This window comes from Drosophila biarmipes, chromosome X (genome assembly GCF_025231255.1).
Source record: "Drosophila biarmipes strain raj3 chromosome X, RU_DBia_V1.1, whole genome shotgun sequence".
In the NCBI taxonomy this organism is placed as follows: Eukaryota; Metazoa; Arthropoda; class Insecta; order Diptera; family Drosophilidae; genus Drosophila; species Drosophila biarmipes.
Genome location: NC_066611.1, coordinates 11,849,232 through 11,869,344, shown reverse-complemented (window position 1 = coordinate 11,869,344; position 20,113 = coordinate 11,849,232). Strand labels below are relative to the sequence as shown.

Genomic DNA, 20,113 nt, shown 5'->3' with positions numbered 1-20,113 from the left:
CGATTTGGAGGGGGTATTAGTAGGAATACGAATGAAACATAATATTATAATACCCCCATATCTTGGTATATCAAAGTGTTTATATATTTATATACTGAGGAGGTTTTATTTAAAATATTATTAAAAATTTCATATTATAATACCCCTATATCTTAATACATCAAAGTGTTTATATATCAATCATACGCACTGTTGCCTTGGGCTAAAAATTAATTTTACTCCAAGTAAGTGGTGAATTTAATCTAATTTTAATATCCCTCTTTTATTTTTTATATTCAGACCCAATCAATAAGTTAACCAGATTTGAAATTTATAATGAATCATAACTTGCATACAGTTACAGTTTAGGCATATTTCGATTTGGAGGGGGTTTTATTTGAAATACTAATTAAATTTCATATTATAATACCCCTATATCTTCGTATATCAAAGTGCTTATATATCAATCATACGCACTGTTGCCTTGGATAAAAAATTTATTTTACTTTAAGTAAGTAGTAAATTTAATCTACGTTTGTATTCTGTTTTTATTTTTTATATTCAAACCCAATAAATAAGTTAACCAGATTTGAAATTTATAATGAATTATAACTGGCCTACAGGTCGTAATTTTTAGAAAGACTGACTCAACTCCTAGATCTTAAAGATATTCTTTAGTTTTTTTTTGTACATGAAGACACCTTATTTAAGGGTAAGAATACAACTATATTATTATTATATATATATATTATTATTATATTTAAGCACCTATAATTTTTTTTGCACATTGGCTAGGCCATACGAACTTCGGCGTGATAAGGTCGGTATTCCCCTTGTTTTTGTATCGTTCGACTGCTCTAAATAATGTTGCGCGTGACGTGCTCGTAGTAAAATCGGGCCTAGAAGGGCTTGCGCGCTGAGTGCATGTCCTTCCGTGGCACACTTTTAGTACAGACTCCCCCGCGCCGCCCACCAGCAAAAGGCAGCCATCGGAAAGTCTGCCTCGGTCCGCCCCCTTTTATCCGAAAACTGGGGCAAGAAATGAAAGTGCATGAGCACGTAACATATGCGTACACACAGAGATAATATGTACACCAGGGTGGACCTTGTTCGAGTGTAAAGTCAAAGGTTACACATTTTCTTTAATAGAATAAAACAACTATACTTTTATTTTCCGTCAGCAAAATTAGTAAAGTTAAAACTTCAAAGCTCTATAAATTCTATTAAATATATTTTTCATATATTTTTATTAAATTTAAGCAAAAAACGCATCTTTAAAGACCGTTCTTTATTTGTACGAGGCCAACAAATTCCAAATCCCAAAATATATAACACATGGAGTTCAAGGATATTTTATTTATTCTTCGCAAAACATTTTGGGTACACATTTATACATTTATTTATACATATATAATGCTTAGATTTTGAACGAACATGCATACAAAAATATTGATTTCTGTTCCTTTAAATTTCCTTTCTTGATTTTTTGTTTTTGTTTTTCTTTTTTTTTATTGAATTGGCTTCCCAGGAATACCCAATATGGTACAATAATTTATTTGTCTAGACTACAAAAAAATATTAGTATAGGTATCACAAATATATATATATGTATGTATATATAAATACATAATTTTAGCGAAATCTAATGTTTCAAAAGGATCATTGATATACACGTACTCGTTGAAAGGAATCGATTGATTTTTCTTTATTGACGGACATGGCCAAGGTGTATCCGCACCTGGAGCGGTCTGTCTCTTAGGTTGAGCTGGAACTTAGTGGACAAAATCACACCTTTAAGTGGGAGGAACCGATTATTATACAAAGACATTGCTCACATTTAACTGGCCTGGCCTCGACCATTTCACAATATGGCTTGGGAAGTGTTCGAACAGCTGTGCCACTTTCGTTAAATGTGCGCGAAATGTATGATGTTTCCATTCAAAATGCGATACACTAGCTTTTAACACTGACTATTGAAACTCGGGATTACAAGGATAATGCTAGCTTTGACGCAGCCAAAAACGGTATAAGTAGATAAAAAATAAATAAATATTAAGCACTTGCGTAAGCTCTGGCTCTACAGTGTGTTTCAAAGCCCTTGAATCCTGAATCCTACCGTCTTGCGAAAACACCCTGTAGAAACCTCGTCGAAATTTGTATACGATGAACATGTATAGAGTTAGGAACCAGCGCAAAAATTCGGTGTTTGCGCTCTACTAGCACACGTTGTCCTTAAGTATATCTTGGGATTAAAATATATATGTATGTGACCTCTGTGGCATACGTTCCAATCCCCTTTTTGCGGGGACGGCGATTAAGATTGAGAGGCCATCGTCTTGATAATGGATGCATTCATTCAGCGTTGGGTCTCTCCGGAACGCATCTGCTCGCGGCCATCGCCCCGCTCGATGTACCAGTTGTTGTTGTTGCGCTTCTGGTGCTTGTGGCGAGCATTCTCCCGCTGTTGCATCATCCGCTCGTGCCACTCGCCACTGCCGCTGTCGTTCTGCGGATCGCGCTCCTTGCTGTTCTCGTGGGAGTGTTCGTTGGACTTCTTATTGTAGCGTCCTCGGTTGTTGGACGACTGATCGTAGTACTTCTTTTTGCCATGCTCCTGGGAGTGGCTGTGATCCTGCTCCTGTCGCCGGTGCTTCCGCTCGTGCGAGGAGTGCTGCTCCTGCTTGTACTGTTTGGGCCTGAAACGCTCCTTCGAACCATCCGCCAGCTTCGACGACTGGCCGTGGGAAGTCACGATTTCTGGCCCATCTACCTTCGGTTGATAGCTGCCTGCTCTTGGCCCAGCTTTGGCATCCACATTTTCGCTTTCATCGCCGGCAAAGGAGCCCAGCTTCTCGGTGATCTTTTCAAACTTGTGAAAGGCTCCCGACTGCTGTAGCACATCGTTGACGGCACCGCCGATCTCATCGGTTAGCTCGTCCAAATGCTGCCTTTTCTCCACACACATGCCGGCGATCTCCACGAATCGACCGTCGGGGCACTGGAAGGGCTGCTTTAGGTCGGCCTTGGTGATGTCCACGGGACTGACGGAGTCCCCATTGCCGGGCCAGGCCTTGAAGGTCTTGCCCTTGCCGCGACCTGTCCCCTGCCGTTGCATCGGATCCTGGCCAGAGCCCAGCAGGTACTGCAGTTTCTTCGACATGATGTCGATCTCGGCGCGCAGCAGGTTGTTTTGCAGCTCCAGCTCACCCACTCGGCGCTCCAGTTCGACCAGAGGCTTCTCCTCGCCCAGGACCTGCCACTCGGGATGGCGGAGTTTGCCCACAAAGGCCAGAACGGCCAGGGTGGCAGCCACATAGAAGAAGGCAGTCAGGCCATTCTGCACCAGTGGCGGCAGATCAAGCTCGAACTTTGAGCGCACTACGTTCGTGGACTCCTGGACCTGCACCTCATCCCTTTCGGGATACTCCTTCAGCTGCTGGCCACTGCTGATGGGTATGGGTGCAATCAGTTCCACGGAACTCGTGGGCAAATCCCCGTAACCCAAGTCACCGAGCAGGGGTTCGCGCAGAAAGAGATTGGGTGAGATGCGATCGGTGCTCTCGCAATCGCTGATTATCGAAATACCATCGGATATGTCGTCCGCCTGGGGATCCTCGGCCGCAACCCTGTTGCATCTAAGGGAGGAAAAGATACTCGTTTAATTGTCAATCTGAGATCTGAGAGTTGGAGTGGCAGATGTACCTCTCGATTTTCTGCTTATCCGCTCGACTGCTCGGCCTTAAATCCGCCAACTCCTCGGTCTTCTCCAGGTCGTCATCCTTCTCCTTCGCCACCGGCAGAATGGTCCACGAGTTGAGCACCGACGACGAGGAGCTGCTCCCGAGAGACTCCTCGCTTAAGTTGGGCCTGGTCTTGGCTGGCCCAATGTCTTCGATCCTGCTGCCCTCCGTCTCCATCGCTGCTTTGTCGTCTGGGAGTCGAAAGATTATACATCAGTTTGTTATCTGTGGTGAGCTTTCGAGGCGTTTGGTTTTTCATTGTTATTTCGTCAAAATCTTTGCAAATTACATACGTGCTATTATTATTGTCGCCCATTATTCAGCTTTGAAACGGCATATTAAGATTTTTTTCTTTTTTTAATAGTACAAAAATACTTTTTTGGAAATTAAAATTTTTTTAAATATTGTGCCATTTATTTTATGTATTTTATTTATTTAATTGTTTTTATTATTTTTTTTATAAAATGTCTCATGTTAGTACAAAAAATCTTTGTTTTAAAAAGCTTAGTTTTCTGGCTTTTTCTTATGTAATCAAAAATATGCTTTAAATAAATAGAAACAAATTCATTTTGGCTTCTAAAATAAATATTATAATAAGTATTATAATAAAATAATATTTGTTAATAAAAAAAAATTGACAACAAGTGCCTAAATATTATTTAAAATGTAGAACATATTCAGAAATCAAACACACTACTTAATATTGATTTTTATTTTAAATAAAATTTAGTGTTCATGATTCCATCTTCATCTTTGGGCTCTTTCACCCCAATGTGCAGCGTTTACCCGGGGCTCGGCTATCAATATACTTGAGTATCAGGTCAAGATTCTATTATACTTTGAAGAGATTTATGAAGAACATACTCCTTGTATGAAAAACTTTATTTAGAATGAGGTACTTTACAAAAATGATGACGATTCTTTTTAGAAAAACCAAATCTTTATAGTAAAGTACCAATAAAAAAAAGTCCTTGAGAAGTATGTATAATATGTGGGGATACCTCGGAACCCTCTCAATCCCGTTATTTTGACACTGACCTAGTAAAGAAAATTTTGAAGCTCTGCAAGAGTGAGCGAGAAGGCAATAGACTTTTCACAGGCTGGCTTTTCCCCTAGAGCGAGCGAGAGAGCAAGACGTACGTCATGAAAGGAAATTTCGGGGAAAATGGCAAGGCTAAATTTTCTCTTCAGGCGCTTACTAGGCACATCAGAACTTCGACCTTGAAGTGCCTACATGTGTTAGTACCTTTTTGCATCTATATCTTTTCGCAGCAAAGTTAAAAACCCTGCATATAGGCAAGAACGCATTAGCGTGCGGTTTGTGTTAGTTCCATTGGATTCGTTATTTTGTACTTGGAATCGGGGTGAACACTGAATGCACTACACACCTCGAGTTCAAACAATTTGCAATAGCTGTCGCAGATGGATAATGGTTAAAAAGTAAATAGCAGCGGATATCTTCAGTGGTAAATAAATAAAATTCTTTGTGAGTTCTAGAGGTGGGAGTCCATCGATATGGTACCATCCGATTTTTCTAGACTTTTATATCCGATTTAAATCGGAACAGCAAGACGCCATTGCGGACTCGAACCACGGTTCAGAAGTGCACTAACATTTAGCCGCGTCCCTAACCCTTTACTAACGGTATTTGTACATGGAATTTTGGAATCTTCAAGGCTCGGAAATCTCCGCAACGTTGTAAAGTAAAATAATATATAATGTACATAGTAGTACAACTTAGACTTGGTAAATTTGGAATTTAAAATCAAATGGTGTTACGAAACAATGTAAATATTATTCACCAATGAGCCTCATAAGTTTTCTGTGTTTAAATAGTAAGTAATTGTAGGTTGTACCTCAATGCTTTAGATTTGTTCCTCTTAATGCTTCCTAATGATATTATATGATATATGACGTATGAGTACACACTACTGGGTTCTGCTCACCTTATAGTTGTTTCTCCATTATCCTCCTCACCTCACCGGCCTCCGAGCTGAGCTCCCAGTCGGAGGCATTCCCCATCCTAGCCTCTAGATGCCGGCTCAAAGTACTGTTCCTGGACGTCGGCCCTGCGTTTGGTCCCTTTATAAGGCGTGGTGCCGGCACCGGCTGAGCGATGCGCTGGCGATGCTGCGGCGTCCAGTAGATCTGGCTGGTCTGCTGGGTCGATTGGTCCAGGATCAGTGGCGTGGCCCTGCCATCATGCATCATGGCAAACTGGCCATGGGCCTGGGCTTGAGCTGGTCGCACGTAGGGCAGGTAATCCACTAGCTGGGCCACCTGAACACCCTCGCCCGTATCCACCAGGACCAGTTGGTTCAGGGGCACCGGCCGGGCCAGCGTTCCAAGTTGCTGGCTGGACAAATACTGTTCGGAGACATTCGAGAGCAGGCTGTTCCGCTTGCTAACATGAGCGTAGATGGGTGAAGCTCCATCGACGGCCATACCACCACCGGGTACATAGCGTCCCGGGGCGATGGGTAAACTCTGGACCCGCTGAGGCACCTGCGGGCGGGCGCTAAAATGGTAAGAAAAATAATATTATAAGCTTGTTAGGTAAGGCATACACCCATTACGTACCACTGATCATCCACGGAGGCATATGAAACTGGTGAGACATCTGCATTGGGTGGTGTTAGGTGCCTCTTGTAGATGGGCTGCATTGGCGTCTTGGGCTCCGGAGCTCTGGTCACGCTCTTGCGACAGAACTCCTTTACTTTCTCCAGAATCTCCTCGCGCGTAAGCAGTCCTCCGATGCGACGGGACTGGCCATGGTCCTGACCCCTATGTCGCATCACCACTGGCGTCTGTTGACCTGGATTTCCACTACTCGGCACCATGTTGTCCAGAACGCTCTGACTTCGAGGCGGTTGCTGTTGCATCTGCATGGGCACGGGCATTTGCATTTGCCTCTGGGGAGTGCCATTGAAGACCGTCAAGGGGCGATTGCGACCACTGATGCCCGAGAAGGTATTCCGCTGCACCGAATTGCGAATGAAGTTCTGTTGTTGATTCGGCTGCAACACCACCTGGGAGTATATATCCTCATGCGGTCGTTGAGCTGTTGTATTTTGCTGTGGCTGGGGGACGACCTTCAGTTGCTGCTGTTGATGCAGCTTGTGGTAGAGCTGGCGATCCGTCACCTCCTTGATGGCTCGCAATTGGTCCCACTGGTTCTGGCCGCGCACAGGGGTCGAGGAGGCCACAGGACTCGCCAGGATGGGCTGGTCGTGGCTGAATTGACTGCGATCCACCGAAGTGGAGCGGTTAATCCTACCCACCTGCTGGGCCTCGGGCCATTGGCGTCTGGGATTGACGCCTGGTCGCTCAAGTGTTGATCTTCGCAGAGTGTTGTCACCGTTTCGGTTCTGGAAATTGGGCTCGCTGTTGCTGTTTTGGAAAGCGGAGTCACTACTTCGGTTCTGGTAGGTCGTGTCACCATTTCGGTTTTGATAAGTGGAATCACTGTTTCTGTTTTGGAAACCAGAGTCACCGTTAATCCTCTGCAAAGTGGAGTCACCGTTTCGGGGTTGGAAGTTGGAGTCACCGTTTACCCTCTGCACCGTAGAGTCACCATTTCTTCTCTGCAAAGTGGAGTCACCATTCCTTCTCTGCAAAGTGGAGTCACCATTTCTTCTCTGCAAAGTGGAGTCACCATTCCTTCTCTGCAAAGTGGAGTCACCGTTTCTTCTCTGCAAGGTAGAGTCGCCGCTTTTGGTGACTTTTTCATTTGTTAGATCAGCATTCGGAGATGAAAGCTGGCCATTTTGACGACGAAAGTTGGGACTCTGGCGCTCCAGTAGTATGCGACGAATCTCGGCAGGTACATCCGCCTTGCGGCGATAATCCTCCTTCTCCTGGTCATGGAACAACACCCGAGGCATGGGACTTTCCGACTTGGGTTGGGTTTTTCGGCGAGCCGGAAAGAGACTGTTTGAGAGCCTTTGCAGCACCGACAGCTTCTTGGTGCTGCTCTTGCGCAGAGCAGCCAGGGATTCGGCCACCTGTTGACGTCGCTCCTCGGCCGTCTGCATCGGCGTGGAGGTCCTGGCAATGGTGGGTGTGGGCGAGAAGAGCTCCCGCCGGGGCATCAAAGCCAGACCCTTGCGATCCAGATAGGCCTGGAACTCATCGGAGCTGATGGTGTTGGTGAAAGTGCCCGGCATGGGCGTGTTCGTGGGTGAGGGCAAGTCCCCAGCTCCACTCATGGCCGGCTTGATCTGTGGACTCTGTGGAACTGAGGAGCTGCCCGCCAGCTCGTCGCTCGATTCGCTCTTAGTCAACGGACCATCGATTTCGTCCAGATCATCGTCGGAGGTAATCTGTAGCTTCTTCACCCGCTCATCGAATTTTCGCGCATTTTTCGTCACCTCAGCGGGATTGAATAAGGCACTGCTCTCGGGATCGGAATTGGTACCGGTGCGGATCTTCAAGTTGGCTAGTTCCGGGTAGTTGGGCTTGGAGCACTTCTTAAAAGTGAGCTGTGGTTTTCGTACCTCTGGATTCTTCTGGTTCTGGTTCTGATTCTGATGACGGGCCTGTTTACCCGGTTTCAAATCCTTGGGCGTCTGCTTCCGCTTGGGCAACTTACCATTACCAGCAGCAGATGTCTCCCTCAGTTCCTCCAACTTGAGACGCGCCAGCACCGTGGGATCATAGACAAAGTAGGCATCCGGATTCTTGATGTACGTCTTCACATACTTGGACTGCTTGAGGACCTCCTCGGTGGTCACATAGTCATCGGCGGCCTGCGACTGAGATCTACTGATCTTGCTTTTGCGCGTATTGGACTCGTTCTTCTGCTGCTCCCGCTCCTTGTCACGTTCGCGTTCCTTTTCCCGTTCGCGTTCCCTCAGCTGCTGGGTCACTGTCTTCCGCACACTGAGGGTCGATCTCTTCGTGGGCACCGGCGGTGGTGTCTTCTTCTCCCCGGACCTGGCTACGTTGCCATTGCGAAAGGGATTCTTCTGGTCGACGATGGGTTCGCCGGTGATGAACTTTTGAATCTTCTCGTCGTTGGGATTGAAGCTAACCGACTTCTTGGTCTTGGCACTGCTGGTCAGGTCGATCTCGCTTGGAATCTCCTCTTTTGTGGGGGTCCTCACTGGGCTATCCTTCTCCTTCTCCTTGTCCTCCTCCTCCTTTTCCTTTTCCTTCTCCGCTTCCTTTTCAAAGTTCTCGAAGGGTTCTATGATCTTAAGAGGTGCCGTAATATAGGTGTCTTCCTCTATTTTCTGGGATTCTTGGTCGACTGCACCATCGGTTTCCTGGCTTTTGGGTACGTTTAGAGGACGGATTCCTTCTTCGCTTTTAATGATTTCAGACATGTTTTGGAGCACTGGCTGGGGAAGAGTGGTAAGGGGGAAAACGAGAGGGCTTGGAGTGGAAGAGAGTTGGGAGCTGCTGTCGTCTGTGCGCCCACCATCGATAATGCTGTTTGGGGTCCGCGAAAGAAAATCTGAAAATGGGATTTTACATTTTAAAAATTATCAATAAGAGTTTACATGAATATTTGAAAATGGTAAATTTGAGGTCCATCTTATAAGGTAAAATCAGTTCCAGGAGAACACTTCTTGTAAGAATAACTACAATACAACACCTAGCTAACCTAGTTTTTTAGGTACTATATGATTGTCAAATTGAATTTTCTTTAATTTCTGTCACTGCTTTTTTAAACTATAAGTAAGTAACCCTAGTTTTAAAAGTAACAGTTCGAGCAAACAACAATTTTTAAAATAGTAAATTTAGAAATCCCTATTGTATGTATGTATTTCCATGTTATAATGATCCTATATTATGATTTGTTTATCCAGTAAATATACTTTAAACTATATCATTTTTCAGAGGAAACTCGCACAAATTTGCCAATTTTGATACATTTTCACGTAATTCTCGACCCATATAACATACATATGTTTAGCCCACAAACTCAGAGACCAAAAGCCTTCTCTTTAAGGCCAAAACCTAGGTTTTTACCTTCTCCCAAGCGAATATTCGTCCAGCAAACGTTGGAATTTCGCCTGGCAAACACGGAATTGGGGAAAAAACCACTCCAGCTGCTGGGAACCCGGGATATCGCCGGGATTGGGTAATCCCAAGGGCCCGGGGAACACGACCCAGCGGGACTTTCGGTTCGCTGGGCTGCTCTCGGGCGGAGGCGCCTTGTAATGAACGGCGCAAAACGTAAACAAATCGCGAGGGAATGCGATGTGTAAAGGCAACAAAACATGCACGCAGGCCACCTGATGACTGACATTGACGATAAATGAACAATCGACCTCAATAAAGGCAGGCGCACATATGAATGTAAGTACGGTGCGAGCACACACGAGCATATCTACCTAGCCACATACGTACATTTGTACATATGCCGGGCAGATATCTGCGTCTCGGGAATTTCACTTGAGTTGATCATTTAATTAAGGCCCCCCGCCGAACCGCGCGCCCAAAAAAGGTCAAAAAGCCACAATGGCACTTGACTAGGCTTTTTGTATCCGGCACTCTTGAGGCACCCAGATACATGGGTGCCACGCAAAGCTCTTCCAACCCAGTTCTCCCCGAGATTCTTTTTACGGCGGCCAGCAATGTGTGTTATCGTTGTGGGTGAGTACCAGTATTTATGAAAGTCTAGCGCAGTACAGAGTATTTGTTTTTCCGAAATCAAAGCAAATTTGCGAGGAGTCTGTCGAAGAAAACGTTTTCGAGAAACCCAATCTGGTTAAAGGAATTTTTTAGTATTAGAAAAAAATGTGTATAAAATCAAACTATTGATCCATATAAAACAAATTATACTGAGGATTTTTAAAATCAAAATGTAGATTTTTTCGAATAAAACATTTTCTAAAAACCTATTTCAATAAAGCAGCGCTCAAGGGATTAGAAAATATAGTGTTCTTAATAAATATATTTTTTATGTCCATCAAACTATGAAATTCATAAATTAATTTATTTTAATATAATAATAGATTTTTAAAATATATTTGTTTTTTCATTTGCCAAAAATAACAAAGAATTGTTAAGGATAGTTTTCAAACCTTTGATTGTTTTGAATTATTTGTTTGATAAAACTAACATTTTTTTTATAAAATCATGAAGGATGAACTAACGATTATTCTATATTTTAATGCAAGTAAAATATTAAGAATTATTTTATAAATTGTATTATTATAACAGATAAAACATAAATATTTAGCAGTATATATAAATATATATTTTTTTTAATTTCCTTTCAAAATTTGATTTTTGCTTCGTTTTTATTAGCCTAAATCTCTTTCCCCTGAGAAAAATCAATATGTTTTTTCTGCTCGCAACCTACTTAGCCTTTTCCTAGTATCAAATTCGCAAAACTGCGGTTGGCTGGCCCGAATAAGCATGTTGGCTACTAACCCACTGACAAATGCCACCTCGTGTCAAATGATTTGTGGAGTGGAGTCGGGTTCGCTTATCGGCAGGGAAACTGGTAAATTCAGTTGCAATAATTATTGCTCAGTAAATTACGTGACATCTGAGACGAATGGCGGGGGCATTTGATTTTCCAATTGATTTGAAGGCGAATACAGCAGCCGACTATCGACTGTGATAATTTGAATACCACTCAGAGCTCGGATCTCGGAGCTCCGGAGCTCTGGAGCTCCGATCTCGACCACATGTGTCGGCACTTAACAGGGCCTGAACGAAAAGGGTTGCCTCATCGGTAACTTGAGCAACACACTCTAAGAGTAAAAAAAGTAAATGAAGCCAAATGAGAAGCTACGAAAGAAGCCAGCCGAAATGGTGGCAAAACGCAATTAAAAAGAAAACGACTGAACGGGTAAGTTTTGTGTATACAGGGGGTCTCTGAGATATTCCCGAGAATTTGGACAGGGGAAAATATGAGTAATTGGGAGCTCTTTCAGACACTTGATTGCCCCTAAGTTGGCAATATAATTTGCAAGGCGGTTTATGATCAGAGTCGTAGTACCCCTACATAATTTTCTCTAGAATTTCCTTTTTTTTACATATGTAAGTGCGAACTGTAAATAGCCCTACCCATATCTCTAAAACTAAAAATTCAGGATTTTCCGTTCTATTTCTTTGTTATAATGATCCAATATCCAATGATTATGGAAATATATTTTATGCCAACTTGGCTTTATTGTTAGAGGATTTTAAAGTCAAATACCCTTCTTTAGTATATCTTTTTTTCTCAAAATAACCCTACATAAGTATATATTATATACTTATATAAGTCAAAGACTCCACTTTCTACATCAATGTTATAATAATCCTATATCACACACCTTGTTACCCCTGTATAATTTGCCAACAGGGCGTTTTTGTTTGAGGATTTGTTAAAGTCAAAGTAACCAAACTTTTCTCCTGAATTTCTTTTTTTTTCTGCTGAGCAAGGGCCTCGTCATCGTCTTGCCAAACTCGCATGTTGGCAAGATACATATATGTATCTCCGAGTATAGGTGGACGGCTATAAGCCAACCAGGCCGATTTGTAGCTGTGAGTAATTCCCCAGGCTGAGGCATACTAAATGCATATTGGATCGGTGCTTTGTCGAAGTCAGCCTGTTAGTACGTTTCCCCGGGCAGCTGCTCTGGATCGATCGTTTTTTCGCTTTTTTTCGCCTTCAGCTTGCAAAAGATTAAGCCCTGCGATAAGATAGTCACCATTATCTGGGCAAACACTCACACTCGCCTGTGTTCGATGCCAGTACTCAGCAATAATAATTTGAATTCTAATCACAGTGGAAAAGGGTGATGGAGAGACCTTCCCACCCAGACTTATCTGTACAATGAAATTGAACACTATTCCATGCTGTCTCACCCATGTATATGTGGCGAATTCTATAGGAATTTGCCTTGGATTCTAATGTAACGTAAGGAAATAAATAAATAAGAGCTAAGAAATGAAAAGAAATAGGTAATATTTGGTAAATTCTATAGGAATTTACCTAGATTCTAATGTAACAGAAATAAATAAATAAAAGAATGGCGAATTCTTTAGGATTTTACCTTGGATTCTTCTAATGCAACGTAACAAAATAAATAAGTAAGAACTAAAGAACGAGAAGAAATAAATAATGTTTGTTTACCTAGATCTAATGTAACAGAAATAAATAAAAATAACTAAAAAATGAGAATAATGTTTGGTGAATTCTTTAGGAATTTACCTTGATTTCTAACGTATCACAAAACAATGATTGGTTTTATCAAAATATAAAAATACTTTATCTTTCTGTATGCTGAAATGCTTTTTGTGATAAAACTTGAAACCTAGTTATTGTGCAATGCAGCCAATTAGGGGAACTACGTCAAAACTAATATATTCAAGTCATCTGTAGTGGGTTCGAACTCGCGAAATTTGGATGCACCGTGGGCAAGAGCAGCGCCGGCGCTAACAAGATTATATCTTACGAAAAAAACAGCCCACTCAATACAAATATCTTGAGAGAGATAGCCCCTTGAAGAAATCACACTGCACTCAAAAAAAAGAGAATGACTTGAAGAGAAAATATTGTTAAAGATTTTAGAATTTTTTTCTAAAAAAAAACCTTTTATATAAAAAGTTGATAAGAATAAGTTGAAGAGAAAATATTGCAGTGCCTTTTAGAAATATTCAAAAAAATGTTTCTTTTATTTAAAAAAAAAATGGGTTTAAATATCTAATAAAAGACCTATACATTTTATTGCTTTTACAAATAAATTTTTATTTTTTCTTTATTAAAAAAATTTTTTTTTAAATGTCCCATAAAAGACCTAAAATTGTATCCAGTGTATGCGGGTCATAGCATCATCGATCGATTTATAGCATGACTTTTTCGCTTACCACCACGCAATTGGGACTGGGAATTGCATCCCCAAAATGCCGCATAGAATTTCAAATGGGTTTTCCTCTCCCAAACGAAAATGAATCAATGTCTGATTGGGAAGAGGCGTAATGAAGATTTGCTTTTGCTTTTCTGTTCGTGCTTTTCCTGCTGCTTGGACCTGGGTTTTCTTGCTCTTGCTTTTTGCTGTCGTCATTGTTATGGTTATTTGCTGTTGCTGTTGCTGTTGCTGTTGCTATTGCCGTTGCGCACAGTTGGGTTAATATTTCGAAAATAGGCGGTAATTGTGTGTCTCTGCCACCATTTTGCGGTCTGAGCTCAGCTTGTGCTGCCTTGGTTATTTCTGCCTTTTTTTATGAATATTTTTCCCTCCGTTTTTATGTTTTTTAATGCTTAATGCGCCGCGGTTTTCCGTTTTCCGCTTTCCATTGGTTTGGCAGCAAGAGCGGAAAAGTGTGTGAGTTCCAATCGGAGTTCATTCACCGCCGAGCCAACTGGCAGATGCCAATAAGAACGAACATCCCAGTTGGGCTCAAGGCGAACCCCCAACGCTAACGTTCTTTCCTCATGATTGTTGCTCTTTTTTCACAAACTCTTGCCTTAAGCCGCACTCACTCACGAAAATACAACAAAATAATAGTAAAAACAAAAAAAAAAGGAAAGATACAAATCGTACCGATACACAGATACGGATACAGATACACACACACACGGGCACCAACGTGCGCTTACCCACACCACAAGCACTGCGAGCGGAATCGGTGGTTGAGATCCCCCAAAAACCCCTCCCACACCCCGACCCGCCAGCAGCGGCGAATCCACCACTGTTTTCCTCCGCTTTTCTGTTTTGAGTATTATTTATTTCGCCGCAGGGCCAGAAAACAGTCGAATATTTGGCCGTGCTGCCGCCGCCGAAAGGTAAGATACAGATACGATCCCTGCTCGCACTGCCACTCTCTGGCCGTGTGACTGCGTTTGCGCTTGTATTTGACTTTGGTTTACGACAATTACCTAAACAAACGTGAACAATAGCGGCGGTACTACGACGACGACGCGCACTTAACAACAAAAACCAGCGCTCCGGCGTTCGGCAAACGGGAAAAGACCAAACAAAACACGTCCGCTCGCCACAAGAGTTGAAAGCGTTTTGAACGAGTGCGCCGCTCCGAAAGGCGACCAGAGGCGGCAAAGCGTGCTCCCAGAGCAGGGAGCATGCGCAGAGAGCCGATGCGCAGTGCTGCCGGACCGGCGGACTTACAGCCGGGCTTGAGCGCAGAACTTCCGCTGACCCGACCTACACTGCAAACAATTGCAAGCACTTGCAAGTGTTAAATTCACTATTTGCACACTAGCAATGTCTAATGTGGGGACTGAGAAAGCAACTTCGTTTGGTTTAAAATTTTGGTATTTCATTTTGTTTACAAGTGTTTTTATCAGGGAAAAGGACGCTTTAAAAATTGTAAAATAAATAAATTTTGGAAAATAATCAATATTTTGAACATCCATTTGTAAATAGGAAATAACTTTAAAATAATAATTTAGTTAAAAGTAACAAATAAAAACATAACATAAATAAAAGTTTATTCCAAGTACATAAGTCAGATTATTGAAGATTTAAACATTTTATTAAAGGTTTTCTACCAAATTCCAAAAAGTCATACCGTCTCTCCCTAGTGAGTGCAGTTTGTTCACCATTACCATTGCCAACCATTACATTGAGGTCTCTAAAAACACTTGATTTCTAACCCCTCAATCAAAAAACGTTGTTTCTGTGTGCATGTACTACGAGAAGCTCGAGTATGTGTAAGATAATCCTACAAAAAATAAAAAATTATAGTGAAATTAAATAATATACTAGGATTTTTTACTTGTGTGCTTTGTTTTGGTTCTTCTTCTTCGCGTCAGGACATTTTAGGGCGTTGCCACTTGGGTGGATGAACAATACTGTGAAATCAAATTGTAAGGCGTTGCCAACTGGATAGACAAAGAGTAAGAACTATTGATTTACCAAAAACTGCAGCAACATATAACGTAAGGTGAGTATTACTACCAACATATATATATTGTTCTTTACTTTTATTAAAATTAAAGTTAATTTTAAGCAGAAGACTTGAAAGTCATCCTAGCTACAAACCATTTTACACAACACTGCGAACTTATGTAGGAAGAGGTAGCGGCTTCTAGCGGAAAGGCTTCTCATGTGCAAAAGCGCTCCTGTAGTATTTTATTTGAACCTCTCTAGCGCCATCTGTTGTGGATTAAGTAAACCAAAACCCAAAAAAGTATGCTAGGAAATATGAATTTTGTTTATGCTTAAAATATTTTTAGGCTACTCTACGTTTTTTATTTATATTGGTTACAAATTTTTGAAATTCGATTAATATTAGAAAGTTTTTTTTTCAAATATACCTGGATAAATAACATAAATAAATATTAAGTATATGCTTAAAATACTTTAGGCTTCTTTAGGTTTTTAATTTTAAACGAAAGAAATTATTGAAGAAACGATGAATGTTTAAGAACTTTTATAAAATATTTTTGGACAGATATTGTTCGCTGTATGTTGTAGAAAAAGCTAAATCTAAAAGCTAAGTCTATACAAAGTAAGTAAACTAAATCTAGTCTACAGATAAAAGAGAACACTGAGATACTAAAGCAAAAGTTATACATTTTTACTTTTACTGGGAGAAGATCTGCCCACCCCAAGGGATGGAACAGTGGTAACCAGGGGATTAAAAACAATATACTTGGTCTTGGGTTTTCTATGAAAATCATTAATTACCACCTGATTTGCACAATGTATTCAAAGGACTTCCCTACGGGCTGGATTAGTGTGAGAACTGTTTCAGGGGCGCCTCGGTGGGCAATCCCCGAGGAGATCCATGGACCGTCCCAGGCCAAGGGCATGGCCTGCGCTCGCTTAACCGGCAATCTCCGCGTAATGATGGCTCCCGGACTGTGTCGGCCAATCAATCGGTGGTCGCATAGAGTTTAGCATTTCCCCGGCCCGCTTAATTCGGGGGTTCGGTTACGGTACTCGAATTGGGGATTTCGATGGGCAGTGGATAATGGATAATGCACTGGGGACTGGGGGACTGGGGGCCTGGAGAATGGAGCTGCGGCCCACTGTTTTAGGTGCCAGGCCATCTCATATGCATATGTACGCTTTTTTCCATTTCACAAGAGCATGGGCATTTCGTTTTCGTCTTCGGCTTTGGCTTTGGTATTAGCAGCAGCGCCTTGACTTTGGCTTTACCCACATAATTGGTCTTGGGGTTGGCCCGGCCATGGCCATGGATGATGGTCCACGGATATGCTTACACATATAGCATCGGAACGGACCGACCAATTTAGGTGGGCCCCCAATTTGAGTGATAATGATTATGCGTTGCCTCGACTTCCCATATTCCCAGTTAGAGGAGTTCAGTTCCCAGCGCCAAGGCGAAACGCAATCTCCAGGTTCGGGTTCGGGTCCCGAATCCCAAAACTGCAACCGATGGCCAAGCCAAAGCCAGAGCCAAAACCAAGCCAAAACCCATCCCGTAACCAAAACCGAGCCCATGCCATGGAGTTACTGTGATTTGTGGTTAGTTGCAGCTTCTGTGCTACGTTTAAGCCATTGGAGCTGTCAGGTCTACGTTTGACTTTAAGGCTCATTACGTCAAAAAGAGGCAGTGAAAAAGTATCGTTAAAACCTTTGGCAATCTGTGGGAAAATGCTGCTCACCATAATTTGCATTGGGCCCAATTAAATCTGCTGCCGCCCTGTGCCCCCGACCCGCAGAGCGGACATTAACAGGAAATTGATGTTATTGTCCCGGCCCGATGCATGCACTTCGCCTTTGACCACTCACATGTGGACACAAGGAAGCTACCTGAACTGGCTCCCTCCTCACTCGTTAGCATCCTTCTAACTTCACCGGGGACCAACATGCTTTGACACCCATCCGTCAACCACAACGTATTACTTTAATGGCCCCGGATAAATTGCTGTTTTGGTGTTCTTTTTTCAAAAAATGTATAAACCATTACTTTAGTTTAACTTATTTTAACTGGTAATTGCTTAGGTAAAGTTAAGAAATTGTAGAAAAAGTATACGTGCTCAAATGTGACATATTTTAATAACTTAAAATGTTAAAGAAAACGTTTGACGAAGAAGCAAAGTTCGTATTTCGTGAAAAAATTACCCATTTTCCTGAGGTTTTTCCCGCGTAGTTTAGCCAAATCAAGGCGTACAGCCAAAAGAAAGACTGTTTTGAGCAGCTTGCCTCCAGTGCTAACGATCCTCATCACTTTCCGGCAAATTTATTTTTTGACCCATTTTTGAATTTTTCTAAGGGGGTGCATCAGGATTTTTATACAAAAATTCTCAAAAGTTAAAATGTTTCAGGTTTGAATGCCAGTGGATTGGAAATTAAAAAACGAGCTCAACGAGGTATCACATTCTTCATTCTGACTTTTATTTTTATTACAACAACCAAAAAACGTAATATTTTTTTGGTTAAAAATAGGAAAGGAAACTTTCACTTATTTAATTGTAACTTGGCCAAATTGAGGAGTAGAGGCAAAATACCAAGTGTTTTGAGCAGCTTGCTTGAAATTCTAACGATCCCTATCATAAATAATTTAAGCTATTATTTAATTAATTAATTTTTTTTATCAATTTGCGATTTTTTCCTCACTAAGTCAACCGCGGTGACACGAAATTTCCCTTGGATCGCATTGCCAAGTGAAAATCCCTCAATGGAATGATCTTGCGATTTTCCGAACACGCAGTTAGGGGCTACAGATATAAGGAGCACCTCTAAACGCGCAGTTTAATATCTGCATTATTACATCCCAGGAGAACCGTGAAAAACCCATAAAAAATGAACTTGTAGCCAAACCCACGAGCCCCGCCAACGCCATCCCGCGCCGCTCGCCGATCCACCATCCGAGTGGCCAGGCATCCACCGCTCGGGCTGCATTCGAACACATGGAGCAGCATAAGGCAGTTGGGCCCAGCATTAATGCTCCCTAAGTTAATGAATACCGTGTTTCATAGCCTGCCGCAGAAGGCTGGAGTAGTCTTTTACAGCTTCCGACTGGAATCCGTTTTGGGCACTGAAAATCAGCCTTAATATAGCGCACCGAAGACTGCACAGAGAGAAAAGTCATGTGGAAACTAAATAAATATTTTATTAATTTTATATGTGGGAGAGATTTGGAGATCACAAGGTTTGTTTTTTGAAATTAGTTAAGCACTTATGTAGGTATTTCAGGTTAAAATAACTATTCTTATATCTTAATAATATTTAATATTATATTTATATATATTTATTTATAATATTTATATTATAAGGAATAACATTAGAGAGAGAGAGAGTGTAATTATTATTATTAAAATTATTTTATTTTTGTTTTTTAAGTAAACATTTCTAACAAATAAATGTAGATAATAAAATAAAACAAAATAATATATTGGGGAAAAATGTTAAATATACTATAAATGTAAATACAAATTAGTAAACATTTCTAAAAAAAAATAAAATATAATAATAATAAATCTAATAATCAAACTAAACCATCATAAGGTTTAAATTAGGTCTTAGCTATTATTTAGGATCTTAAAAATCCTTTACTATATTAACGTATATGTCTTATAACCTAAACTTTATAACTTTATAAACCTATATACCTTATAGGACTTGACTTATCAGTAATGTTGATACCTTGCCAATCCCTTTTAAAGCCCTTCTCCGAGCTAGAAATCTTTGCAAAGCAAAGAAAGTGGTTCAATCCCTTGGACCGGTGATCTTTTCTTTCTCTGGACCTGAGCTCGCCTGCCCATGGATTCCGGGGAAGGTCGTGCACCGCAAAAGCGCCGCCGACCGCTCTGCTCCACGAGCTCGTCCGCACATAATCATCATCATCGACATCCACATGCAGCACAAAGAAACCAAAAACCCAAAACCAAAAGGCAAAAAGCCGGTGAGCAAGTGTAGGCGTAATTGTTTTATGTTGATCGCTCGCTACCCAAACTTGTGCACACGATCGACTGGCTGGCTGGAGGTGGGGCGATGTGACGATGTGGATACGATGTGATCTATGGCCAAGCTGGATGGCAACTGCACTTGATGCACCGGGCTCATTCGCCCATCGCTTCCATTTTCGGCTTTTTGCTCTGAGTGAGCCAAGTAAAGGCAAGAACATTTTCAATTTTATGCTAATTAGTTTGAATTTGCTGCGGCTGAAGGGCGAAAAGCCAAGGATACAGCGCCGTCAGTGGCAGAATAAACGCCTTTTACACGGGTAAAAATAGCAGATATATATCTAATTGGGGTAATGTTTAGTATCTTTTTAAAATATAATATATAATAATAATAATATAATATTATTTCTATTATTAAATCTTTTTTAAACCTTCCTATAAAGTGGGTGCATACATTTTTACTTTATATTTTGTATAAAATGAATCTCAGGAACTTCTATAATAGAATTGTATTGATTGCAAAACTTATAGTTATAAATAAAAAATGAATCCATCATGAATCGTGTTGTATATATCACTTGTTCAAACAAGAAATAAGGGGCCACTT

The 20,113-nt window shown here is 41.5% G+C and overlaps 2 protein-coding genes across 3 annotated transcripts; both read right to left on the bottom strand.

The window, feature by feature from the left end:
- Positions 1-1,320: 1,320 nt before the first annotated feature.
- LOC108025783 (uncharacterized) lies at positions 1,321-5,096 on the bottom strand. The gene is made up of 3 exons (XM_017096403.3): positions 4,966-5,096; positions 3,682-3,910; positions 1,321-3,614 (listed from the first exon to the last, which is right to left on the bottom strand). Exons 1-3 carry the CDS (start codon positions 4,973-4,975, stop codon positions 2,336-2,338), a joined length of 1,518 nt encoding a protein of 505 aa, XP_016951892.2. The 5' UTR covers positions 4,976-5,096; the 3' UTR covers positions 1,321-2,335.
- A 570-nt stretch (positions 5,097-5,666) lies between these two features.
- On the bottom strand, positions 5,667-14,673 carry LOC108025782 (uncharacterized). 2 transcript variants are annotated; one of them, XM_017096401.2, is made up of 3 exons: positions 14,548-14,673; positions 6,300-9,177; positions 5,667-6,237 (listed from the first exon to the last, which is right to left on the bottom strand). In XM_017096401.2, the coding sequence occupies exons 2-3, from the start codon at positions 9,044-9,046 to the stop codon at positions 5,667-5,669; spliced, it is 3,318 nt and encodes a 1,105-aa protein (XP_016951890.1). In that variant the 5' UTR covers positions 9,047-9,177; positions 14,548-14,673. The 2 variants fall into 2 exon arrangements, with proteins under 2 accessions (XP_016951890.1, XP_043948840.1); XM_044092905.2 differs by lacking the exon at positions 14,548-14,673 and adding an exon at positions 13,536-13,771.
- Between the last annotated feature and the right edge of the window lie 5,440 nt (positions 14,674-20,113).